This window comes from Camelina sativa, chromosome 10 (genome assembly GCF_030686135.1).
Source record: "Camelina sativa cultivar CO46 ecotype springtype chromosome 10, ASM3068613v1".
In the NCBI taxonomy this organism is placed as follows: Eukaryota; Viridiplantae; Streptophyta; class Magnoliopsida; order Brassicales; family Brassicaceae; genus Camelina; species Camelina sativa.
This window is the reverse complement of record NC_141889.1, coordinates 5330516-5342636: the sequence shown is the minus strand read 5'-3', so window position 1 is coordinate 5342636 and position 12121 is coordinate 5330516. Positions and strand designations below refer to the sequence as shown.

At 36.6% G+C, this 12121-nt stretch overlaps 1 protein-coding gene across 4 annotated transcripts; it reads left to right on the top strand.

Annotated features, from left to right (window-relative positions):
• Window positions 1–917: 917 nt before the first annotated feature.
• On the top strand, window positions 918–11401 carry LOC104717322 (myosin-14). Of its 4 annotated transcripts, none has more exons than XM_087469671.1 (40): window positions 918–1103; window positions 1215–1351; window positions 1832–1957; window positions 2070–2213; window positions 2300–2445; window positions 2547–2703; window positions 2806–2864; window positions 2996–3155; window positions 3440–3589; window positions 3671–3807; window positions 3917–4063; window positions 4174–4275; window positions 4539–4596; window positions 4688–4789; window positions 4876–4913; window positions 5001–5127; window positions 5228–5398; window positions 5480–5611; window positions 5683–5792; window positions 5873–5933; window positions 6039–6216; window positions 6303–6508; window positions 6663–6782; window positions 7055–7153; window positions 7300–7512; window positions 7620–7759; window positions 7866–7965; window positions 8044–8088; window positions 8171–8248; window positions 8343–8513; window positions 8684–8836; window positions 8924–9124; window positions 9206–9334; window positions 9424–9494; window positions 9579–9678; window positions 9777–9833; window positions 9963–10019; window positions 10125–10205; window positions 10331–10413; window positions 10531–11401. In XM_087469671.1, exons 2-40 carry the CDS (start codon window positions 1349–1351, stop codon window positions 10640–10642), a joined length of 4524 nt encoding a protein of 1507 aa, XP_087325797.1. In that variant the 5' UTR covers window positions 918–1103; window positions 1215–1348; the 3' UTR covers window positions 10643–11401. The 4 variants fall into 4 exon arrangements, 3 of the variants coding, with proteins under 3 accessions (XP_087325797.1, XP_087325798.1, XP_087325799.1); XM_087469673.1 differs by having other exon boundaries at window positions 963–1103; window positions 5228–5412; XM_087469672.1 differs by having other exon boundaries at window positions 935–1351.
• Window positions 11402–12121: the final 720 nt, after the last annotated feature.

Genomic DNA, 12121 nt, shown 5'->3' with positions numbered 1-12121 from the left:
GGCCAACAATGTGGAGTCTATTGCCGTGTCTATCACGAGCTTAGTGGCGGCGAGATGATCGGCCGTGTGAACTGTGAAGAAGCAAATGTTATGTAAAAAGAAAGTGGTGACAGTCCAATGGTAAAAAAAGACAATAGCTGACCTGACCAAATGACCCGTTGCGTTTTAGGTTTTGGAAGTCGTTTCCTTTGAGTGAAAACAAAGATAATTACTAAGAATGAGATTCCTCAAAGGTCCTTCTTGCGTTGTTGACAAAGACAACAACTCTACCAAGTACCACTTCTTCGTTTCCATGCATCCCCTCGAAGTAAATTAAGGATACGAAGCAGTCTTGCACGTAACTTTTTTTTTTTTTTTCTTCTTCAATCTATCAACAATCCACGCAAAGTGTAATATCTACTAGTTAAGAAGAAAATATATAGATCATGGATGATGGATCTCTGGTCAGCAAGTTGTACAATTTGTTACATGATAACATGAAACAAGATTATTACATTTGTGTTTTGTTTATCGGGCAACAAGATCAAAGATGACATTGTTTACTATCCACTTGTTGAATATTCTTATAATTTGTACGATGCTATATTATCCGAAAATGTCCCGTTACAAGTAAAGTGATTATGACATAGTGGTTGAAAGATTCATTATGAGATTATAAGAAACCGTTTTTCATTACACAATTTCAATTATAATTAGGGGAATGGTAGACGTTTTTAATGGTAAAAATATCATTTAAAAAGATAATAATAGTGTATCTAGGAGATTTAGTCCGAGTATAAAGAAATTAACTTATTTTTAATCTAAGAATTAATGAAAAGAAAAAGAAAGAGAAAGAGTCATTAAGGAAAGGTTATGAATTGAATGGTAAATTAACGCTTACTTGCCTTAATTACTCTCGCAAAAGACTTTACCTTAATAAGCTAAAAGTAAAAAGCTCGAAGACTTTATGACTAAATGCTCTGAATATATCGGAATAAAAAGAGACAAGAAAAAAAGCAAAAAAAAAAACAACGACGAAAGCGTCTAATACAAAAAAGAGAGGTGCTTTTGCTTATTAGGATTTCTTCTTCTCGACCCAATTTGAATTATTTGTTCGCTTGAAGGTTTCTGATACACTTCCATTAGATTCAATCGCATTTTTTTTTTTTGTGCGTGTCTGGGTATTTGTATTATTCTGTTGAATGATATATAATCTGGGGGTTTTGGAGTTGCAGTGTTCGTCTCCTCTTTGCCGTAAGTTACATACTGACATTTGCGTTTGTGGACGATCGGAGGAATCTCTCATGCGTTTTTAGATCCAGCACCAAGCTAAATAGTTTCTGATCGGTTTAAATCTCCGGTTGAGAAAATGGTATTGTAATTTCTATTTGTTTTTTTTTTTTTTTTTTTTTTTCGTTCACATTCTTTAGAAGAGTTCGGAGTGTCTTTGATTCAATGGCGATTCTAGTGTTCTTCGTATATTTGGTTTCATGCACAGATTGGTCTTTTGTGTTATGTAGACACTTCTTAGGGTGAAATCCGAGAAATCAGGGATGGTAAAGACTTTTCATTGATTCATCATTGACCAGGATTTTAATCTGTCAGGACTGGTTTACTAGAGTTGTTGAGATGAACCTCACGTTTCAATTTGATAGATAGTCATCTTTGGGTTCATCTGAATCTTTTTGATTTGGTGTTTCAATGTTCTGAATTTTTGTATTTCCCTCATTAGATGCTCACTCGGGTTATATGATTTTGATTTGTTTTTTTTTCTTTCTATTGCAATATGGTTTGTTACTTAAATATAGAGTTGGGAAGATAGAGAGGTATCTGAACTTGTTGGGTTTTGCAGGCTTGTACTACAGTTAATGTTGGTTCTTCCGTTTGGGTTGAAGATCCAGAGGTGGCATGGATAGACGGTGAAGTTATCGAAGTCAAAGGAAATGATATTAAAGTCCTATGTACCTCAGGGAGGACGGTATGTTTCACCTGTTCGAATCATTTAAATATGCATCAACTTCTGAAGTTTCGATTTTCTTTTGTTGGTGAGGATTATGTTTATTTTAAGCTACTTCGTTACATTTTTTCAGGTGGCTATTAAAGTTTCAAATGCATACCCAAAAGATATTGAAGCTCCAGCTTCTGGAGTGGATGATATGACAAGGCTAGCATATTTACATGAACCAGGAGTCCTCCAAAATATGAAATCAAGATTTGATATCAACGAAATATATGTGAGTATTCCTATTTGAAGGTGGCAATCTTTGTCTTTCATTTTTGTTAGGAATTTGCGCTGAAATGTATATGTATATTCTTCCAGACTTACACAGGGAATATTCTGATTGCTGTAAACCCTTTTAGAAGACTACCGCATCTTTACAACAACCATATGATGCAACAATATAAAGGTGCAGGCTTTGGTGAACTGAGCCCCCACCCGTTTGCAGTTGCAGATGCAGCTTACAGGTGCCTGCCATGTAATTTTGGAAACAAAAAAAAAGATTCTCTTCTTTTGGTTCTGGTTTTCTCCTGTTTGACATTCTTTGGCTTGTTTACATTGGGGGTAGACAAATGAAAAATCAGGGCATTAGTCAATCAATCTTGGTAAGCGGTGAAAGTGGAGCAGGAAAAACTGAGACTACTAAATTGCTTATGCAATATCTGGCGGACATGGGAGGTCGAGCTGTTTCCGAAGGAAGGACTGTCGAAAAGAAAGTTTTGGAGGTTATCCATAGCATATATTTTAGTATAGACCTTCTGGATTGTTTTCGTGAAGTCGAATTGAAAATCACTCTTAGATATGTTTGATGTTTTCTTTATATGCAGTCTAACCCTGTCCTAGAAGCATTTGGAAATGCCAAGACTGTCAGAAATAACAATTCAAGGTTTATATAGTATAAAATATTCCTATGCATATGCAGTGTGTGTGCTTATGTACTTTTTTTTCTTTCTCTTTTTTTGTTGAATATCCTTATACCCTTATTGAGTCATGTTTATAAATCATTATATGTTGCAGTCGATTTGGTAAATTTGTGGAGATTCAGTTCGATCAAAGGGGAAGAATATCAGGAGCTGCTATCAGGACTTATTTGTTAGAGAGATCGCGGGTTTGTCAAGTCTCAGATCCTGAGAGGAACTATCACTGTTTTTACATGCTTTGTGCTGCACCACCTGAGGTACGTATGGGTTCTCTCTCCTTATAAAGTTCTTCCAAGCATTTCTTCTCATTTTGGGAACGTCAGAATTTGATCTGGTATTTGAAATAGCTATGGATCAGAATTTTCTCTGTACTCCCAACTATTTTAATTTCTTTAGTAAAAACTCAATTGCTTGGATTTGCTGGTTCACGTTGATCAAAATTCTGTTAGAAGCATCATTAGAATTGTGCAGTCTTCATGAAGGAGATGTCGTCGAAATTCTTGCCTGATGTTTTCTCATTGTCTTTTTATTATTTAATCAGGACATTAAAAAATGGAAATTGGCGGATCCAAGAAAATTTCATTACCTGAATCAATCTCAATGCATTGAGTTGGAGAGAATGGATGATGCGAAGGAGTATCGTGAAACTAGAAAGGCAATGGATGTTGTTGGAATAAATTCAGAGGAGCAGGTAGTATTTTTTTGTCATCCCCTTGGTAAAATTATGCTATCGACATATGTATGAGTATCTTTTGATATAATTTTATGTCAGGAAGCAATCTTTCGAGTTGTGGCTGCTATTCTTCATCTAGGTAATGTTGAATTTGGGAAAGGAAAAGAAGCAGACTCGTCAGCCCCAAAAGATGAGACATCCAACTACCATCTGAAGACTGCAGCTGAGCTCTTCATGTGAGTAACTAATTGATTATCTATGACTGTAATATGTGAAACCCTTCCTGAAACTGGTTCATTGAATATTGAATAAAGAAGTCATTTCTGACTCCTTGGATTTCGTCAGGTGTGATGAGCAGGCACTAGAAGATTCTCTTTGTAAACGTGTAATTGTGACACGTGATGAAACCATTACGAAATGTCTGGATCCAGAATCTGCAGCACTCAGCAGAGATGCATTGGCAAAAACTGTGTACTCAAGATTGTTTGATTGGTATGTCTTGTTTTAACACATTCAGAATTTGGGTTGCTGGATGCTTCTCTTTGCATATTTGCAAACTTAGTTTAATTAAACTTTCTTAACTTGCTCTATTTGTCTTTCAGGATTGTGAACAAGATCAATAACTCAATTGGACAAGATCCTGATTCAAAATATTTGATTGGAGTGCTGGATATATATGGGTTTGAGAGTTTCAAGACAAACAGGTGCTTAAGCGGTATGCCTTTTGTTTGATAAGGGAATGGAACCAGTTTAGAGAAATACTTTGGAACTTAGCGTGATAGAAAAATAAGTCTCAGCACTTTCACATGATAGTCCTGTTGTTTTGTTTGTTGGTTTTCTATGGATTTCTTATTTTAGTAAGCTATGCAAAGGGTAGTTTTTAATTCTCTCCTTTCTTACATATATATTATGAAACGGAAGGGAAGTGAATACTGTATATCAAATAGATTTTGCATGCACTTTGCAGTTTTGAGCAATTTTGCATCAATTTGACCAATGAGAAACTTCAGCAACATTTTAATCAGGTTTGTCTGAGGTTTGTTCATATTCAGATTGCTGCTATTTTTCAGCCCGCATTTTCTCTAATAGTGATCCACGTTTTCTTTTTCCTGGCAGCACGTCTTCAAAATGGAACAAGATGAATATAATAAAGAAGAAATTGATTGGAGTTACATTGAGTTTGTAGATAATCAAGATATTTTGGACCTTATTGAAAAGGTTGCTAGTTTCACCATGTTATATCTGCTACATCTTACTTAGTATTATTTATAATACACTCTTCATCATTATTTTGTCATGCTCAGAAACCTGGTGGTATCATTGCTCTCCTGGATGAAGCTTGGTATGGCTAAGAACTTGAATTGATATTTTTCTACACGTGTTTTCTCTTTCTCCTTTCATATCTAAATTTCGTACCTGTATCTTACAGCATGTTCCCAAGATCAACGCATGAAACATTTGCTGAAAAGATGTATCAAACGTTCAAAGATCACAAGCACTTCAGTAAGCCAAAATTAGCTCGTACTGACTTCACAATTTGCCACTATGCTGGTGATGTGAGTATACACTTGCTTTGATGTTTAAATATATACAACGCGTTAATGCCCAAAAAACTAGTTTTTTCATGCCCTAATAAGTACTACATCATATTTTCAGGTCACTTATCAGACGGAACAGTTCCTGGAAAAGAACAAAGATTATGTTGTTGCCGAGCACCAGGCTCTGCTAAATGCTTCGAGGTGCGCATTCGTTGCATGTCTCTTTCCTCTTCTTGCGGAAGATGCTAACAAAAAATCGAAGTTCTCTTCGATTGGTTCACGATTTAAGGTGCAGTAAATGAGGTACTTTAAGCGAATTATTGTCTATTTGATCTCATGACTACTAAAGCTTATTTCTTACTTAATGCAGCAACAATTGGTGACATTGCTTGAAACCCTGAGTACTACTGAGCCTCACTATATTCGTTGCGTGAAGCCCAATAATGTTCTGAAGCCTTTGATCTTTGAGAACCAAAATGTTTTGCAACAGCTACGATGTGGGGTGAGATTTCCGTGCTTTGTTTTCTCTGATAAACGTGCAATTTTTAAATTCTGAATATGCATATCTTTCAGGGTGTGATGGAGGCAATCAGGATTAGCTGTGCTGGATTTCCTACAAGAAAAAGATTTGAAGAGTTCCTTGACAGATTTAGCATCCTTGCACCTGAAATTTTGGATAAGAGGTTCCTCTCTCTTCAATATAAAGTTTGGAAACTAAGTAGCTATTCAAAACGTTCTAACTTTTGGTTGGCCTGCGTTCTAGTTCTGATGATGTAGCTGCCTGCAAGAAACTTCTTGAAAAAGTTGCACTCCAAGGATACCAGGTACGTTTTTGAAGCACCATATTCTAAATACTTTGCTATGTGGCTGAGCTTTAAAATTCTGATGAAGAGCGTCTGACTGATTCTTCTTTTGTGATGCTCTTTCAGATTGGTAAGACGAAGGTTTTCCTCAGGGCTGGACAGATGGCTGACTTAGATGCTCGGAGGAATGAGGTCTTAGGCACAGCAGCCAGCAGCATCCAGAGAAAATTCCGCGCATACTTGTCCCGCAAAACTTTTACAATGCTTCGCAAGGCTGCAGTCAATATGCAGGCTGTGTGCAGAGGTACTTTTAAAGTTTGAAGAATAATATCCGATTTACTAAATGTTTCTATTTATTCATTCTCTGCTTTTTTTTCTGTGATTTATAAGGTCAACTTTCTCGACGGATCTTTGAGGGATTGCGGAGAGAGGATGCTGTTTTAAAGATTCAGAGAGACATACGGATGCACCTTGCTAGGAAGTCTTACAAAGAATTATATATTTCTGCTGTTTCCATTCAATCAGGAATTCGCGGTATGGCTTCCCGTGAACAGCTACGGTTCCAAAGGCAGAACAAGGCGGCAATTATGATTCAGGTCTTGTACACGTTTCTGGTGGAAGATTGTGAATGGCTACATTTTTCTTTCCTTGCTTTTTTGGTTCATCTACTAGATGTTATGGGCTTTCCTTCTTCTTCCCAACTTCTTTTGAAGTTCATGACTGTGAGTTTGTTCTATTTGTGTATAACAGAGCCATTGCCGCAAATTCTTGGCCAAGTTGCGCTACCAGAGGCTAAAGAAAGCAACAATTACAACACAAAGTGCATGGAGAGCAAGGTTAGCCCGTCAAGAACTGCGTAAGCTTAAGACGGTGAGCTTCTATTGTGTATCCTCCTTTTTTTTGTATCAGCTCATTATGCATAGGCAATAGCAATTGCAACACTTCAGATATTGTTTGTTTTAAGTTGAGCTTATATAATGGATATATATATGAGCTTACATATTATAATTGAGCTAGCTCTTTTGACGCAACTGCTGGAAGTTATCTTTGTCGTTTGAGGGTCTGCGAATTTTAGGCAGGAGATGTTAGCTTTTCCCAAAATATGAAAAATTGCAATAATGATACCTTCATTTTTCGTGCAGGCTGCAAAGGAAACGGGTGCCCTTCAAGCGGCCAAGAATAAGCTTGAGAAGCAAGTAGAAGAACTCACATGGAGACTGCAGCTAGAGAAACGCATGAGGGTAAGTAATAAAGCACTCTTCATCTCTTTTGGCGTACCTTTTATCATCGTAGTATTTTCATTCCAAAAGCCCTTCTCTGAAATAACTGGATTCAGATACTTAACAATAACATATCCTTCGTCTAATCTGTGGCTTTAACGATTCAGACGGACATGGAAGAAAGTAAAACACAAGAAAATGCAAAACTACGATCAGCTTTTGATGATTTGCAACTTCAATTCAAGGAAACCAAAGTCAAGCTCTTACAGGAACTGGAAGCTGCTAAAAATACGGCAGAAATTGTTCCTGTGTTGCAGGAGGTTCCTGTAGTTGACATAGAGCTAGTGGAGAAGCTAACTAGTGAAAATGAAAAGCTCAAGGTAGGAATTGAGCTTTGTTTGAGTTCTTTGCGTCTATTAAGGATGTCAAAGCTGTTAAATATCTCAAAGAAGGCTTCACATTTCCTTTATTTCTCATTTGGTTTCAGTCGCTGGTAAGTTCACTAGACCTGAAGATTGATGAAACAGAGAAAAAGTTCGAGGAGACAAGCAAACTAAGCGAGGAGAGGCTAAAGCAGGCTCTAGAGGCTGAAACTATTATTGTTAATTTGAAAACTACTGTGCACGAGTACCCACTATACATCTCTTGGTCTCTTAATGAATTCACCAAAGAACCCTTTGGCACCCCTTTGGCACTCAACACTAAACATATTTTTACACATGTTCATTTGCAGACTTCAAGAAAAAATGTTGGATGTGGAATCTGAGAACAAAATATTGAGGCAGAAATCCCTCATCCAGACATCTGCACATCTCCCTCCGACTCCGGTTAAGGTATATCTGAGCAGAAACATACTTGGGTGGCTTCACAATCATTGATAATTAAAAGTATTACTCTCCTCTTTGTTGCAGGCCTCACAAAATGGTCATTTTACTAGCAAAGAAAGTCTGTTCAATGTAAGTCGTGTCTTGCCTTTGATCTCGTTTGCCCAAAATTATGTTGAATCTGTTTGTATGTCCTTAAAAAACATCTCTGCAGGGATCTGAGATTGAAACACTGGCAAGAACCCAAGAATCTGATGCAAAAAGTCGGAAATATCATTTGGATCGTCAACGTGTATGTTTGTAGTTGACTTACTTCATTCTGTCTTCTTTTCTGATCTGTCAGATGTGCCTTTTTTTACTGAAGAGCGATACTTTTCTTGCTATAGGAGAATGTTGGTGCTCTTATCAACTGCGTAGTAAATAATATTGGATTCAACCAGGGGAAGCCTGTAGCGGCATTTACGATATACAAATGTCTTCTTCATTGGAAATCCTTTGAAGCTGAAAGGACTAGTGTGTTTGATCGTCTTGTTCAAATGATTGGTTCTGCTATTGAGGTACTGAATTACATGTCAAGTCTTTCTAATTAAGACATACCAAGGATGGGATATTTTGCTCTTCTTTTATCATCAACTTATCTGAAACAGGGAGCTCTGGTGTTTCTTACCTCTGAAACGTAGATTATATATAATAATCAAAATTGAGATTTTACGATCATTACTTTCAGGATGAAGATGACAACGATCATTTGGCTTATTGGTTGTCCAATACTTCAACCTTGTTGTTCATGATCCAACAAAGTCTGAAACCAGGTGCGACTGGCGCCAGTCCACAGCAAAAACCACCTGTTTCAACCTCCTTGTTTGGAAGAATGGCCATGGTATATATGCCTTTGTTTTTCTATGTTAATGAAGTTTTGTTCTAAAATTAATAAACTTTTCTGAAACTTTATCTTCTAAAATACCAGGGTTTCCGTTCAGCGCCTTCCTCTGCCGAGACTTCTGCAGCAGCAGCTGCTGCAGCGGCTGCGGTGATTCGCCCTGTTGTGGCCAAGGATCCAGCTTTGCTTTTCAAACAGCAGCTTACAGCTTACGTAGAAAAGATATTTGGAATGATTCGTGATAACCTGAAAAATGAGTTGCAAACTTTGCTTTCCCTTTGCATCCAGGTTGGCTAAATTGCTCTCTATACCTCTATTACTATTAGTCTTCTGTATATGTGGTTGTCTGATATGAATGGACCTCTTTAGGCACCGCGGACATCAACGGGACGTTCGTTACGATCTGCAAAGTCAATGGGCAAGGATTCTCCTTTAGACCACTGGAAGGGGATTAATGAAGGCTTGAACGCAATTCTAAGCACATTGAAGGAGAATTTTGTATGGAAATCAATAAAACTCGTCTTCTCCAGTCACGTTTTCTTTCTCTTTAATGTCTGGAAATTCTTATAGTTTTTTTCCACTTTCAGGTTCCTCCTGTTCTTATCCAAAATATATTTACTCAGACATTCTCATTCATCAATGTCCAATTATTTAACAGGTAATAGATTGGTTTATTGTCTATCATTAACTAGGCATGTCTATATAAGGCATTATTATAACGGGGTTCATTCTTCTCTTGTAGCCTTCTTTTGCGACGAGAATGTTGTACATTTAGCAACGGAGAATTTGTAAAATCTGGTCTAGCATTGCTAGAGGAATGGTGCGCCGAAACAAAAGAAGATGTATTCCCTAGTGAATCTCCTTTCTACTTTTGTGAATTTGTTGATTGATTTATGTGTAGCACAATTTGGCTCATTATACCTGTCCTCATTAATTGCAGTATGCTGGCTCATCTTGGGATGAACTTAAACATATCAGGCAAGCTGTTGGATTCTTGGTATGTTCTTTTACACTTATCTGATTATAAGAAAAATCATCTATTATATTTTCCACGTTTCCAACATTTTGGTGGTAATAGGTTTGTGCACCTCTCATGATTGTCCTTTGAATTGGCATTTACCAACAGGTCATCCATCAGAAGTACAGAATCTCATACGATGACATTGCACATGATCTATGCCCTGTGAGTCCTTCCATCGGCTTGACCCTTTTTACTCGATAATAGACGGATACTATGCGCATGCATAGAATATAATTGTAAATTTGAACGTTGTGTTCAATTTTGCAGATCCTTAGTGTCCAGCAACTTTACAGAATATGTACACTGTACTGGGATGACAGCTACAACACAAGAAGTGTATCCCAAGATGTACGTATCTCTGCAGAAATAGCTCTCTCTCTCTCTCTCTCTCTCTCTCTCTCTTTCTCCTGCTCGATCTGTTCTTCGTATGCTTTTGCTCTGGTCAGCTCTACTAAATTCATGTTCATGAACAGGTGATATCAAGCATGAAAGTGCTTATGATAGAAGAATCAAACAACGCTGACAGTAACGCCTTCTTGTTAGACGAAGATTCTAGGTACGTAACAAAATAACCCTAAATCCAAACTCTTTATATCTGCTATTTAGACGTTTTGTTAAACTTCTTAGGATCAAAACCAATTTTCCTTTTTTTTTTTTTTTTTTGCCTGCTCAGCATTCTTTTCTCGGCTGATGATCTATCGAGTTCAATGCAAGAGAAGGATTTTGCGGAAATGAAACCAGCTGAAGAACTTGGAGAAAACCCAGCTTTCAGTTTCTTACTATAACGGTGAAGATACCAAAAGAAGCTGCAGGTGTACTAGTCCCTTCAAGAACACACCAGTAGAAGCATGATGAAGAAGAAAAACAACATGTGCCGGAGATTCCCATATTCTTTTTTCATTCATCACCGTTATGGCGAGACATAGATTGATTGATTCTCCATATCGTTTCTTTTTTTACTCATCGTCGCTGATCATCCCAGAAGTTCCTTAAGGTCTGTTATATTATTTTGTCTGGGAGGAAGAGAGAAGAGACATGGAACTCTATTGTTTTGTTCTTCTTGTGCAGTTTCTCCTCTTTCTTCGTTTTGGTTCAACTTATAGTTTTATTTTTTGGTGAATTTTATAGATCTGGTACGTGAAGTGTATCAGTTGTTATAGCAAAGATATAATAACTTGTATTTTGGTTTGTACAAAAGGAAACAGCTTAAGTGTGGGTATAAGGATGATTGGCTTTGGTATATGACTAAAAAAATGTTACAGGAAAATCAATCAAGAAAATGCATCCTTATCAGGATATGTTCTTACAAAACACAGTTAGCAAAAAAACATTAAAAACCATCGAAGTGGAGATTGTTAAAAAAAACAACTCTAGTTCTTGTCTTGGCTTAGGCTTAGATGCGCCCTGAAGTGGTTTGTATAGTGAATATATATCAAAGATCATCCCTCATATAAAACGTCAAGAAACATAAAACAGTGTAGATTAAATAAAAACTATAAAAGACATTGTTCTAAATATAAAGTCAGGAATAAATAAAAAAAAAACACTAAAAACCAACTCTGTCACCAAATCAAATCGCTAATAACATGGTTTTTTTTCTTCTCTTTCCAATCGAAACCTTTAATTAAGTTACATAAAAGCTTTAGTGCCCGTCTCGCCTTGAATGTCTGCAATTTGACGTAGTTGCTGCAGACGACGCTGCCACACTAACTAGTGAAATTCATCCTGAGATTTAAAATTTTAATGGAAAAAAAGAAGAGAAAAATGTTTTAGATATATAAGATTTAAGAAAAGTGATTTGATTATATGTGAAGTGGTTAATTTGTAGTTAAAAAAAATATGATGGTTGTAAATAGATTACTTGTTCTTTTCTTTTAAGATAGTATATCATGTGAGCATTAAGTAGAAGTATATCAAAGAAAAAGGCATTGATGAGGAGGTAATCTCATAAACAAGAATCACGTACTTGGTATTCTCTTATTATCGTTTTCAGTCTCCTGATCAATGCCTTTTGTTCCCTGATCTGCAAGAATTAAACTTAATTATAAAACAGTTGACGAGGTAATCTCATAAACAAGAATCACGTACGGTTAATTTTAAGATAATTTTTGGTGAAATCAGAACTACTACAACTATAACTAGTACACGAACCCATAGAAGAAAATTTGAGCTAGCTTAATCCAAATAGAAATAAGTCGTAACAAAACCCCAATCTACTTACTACATGTGAATAAACAGATCGGGAGTAATTAAATTGTTATATA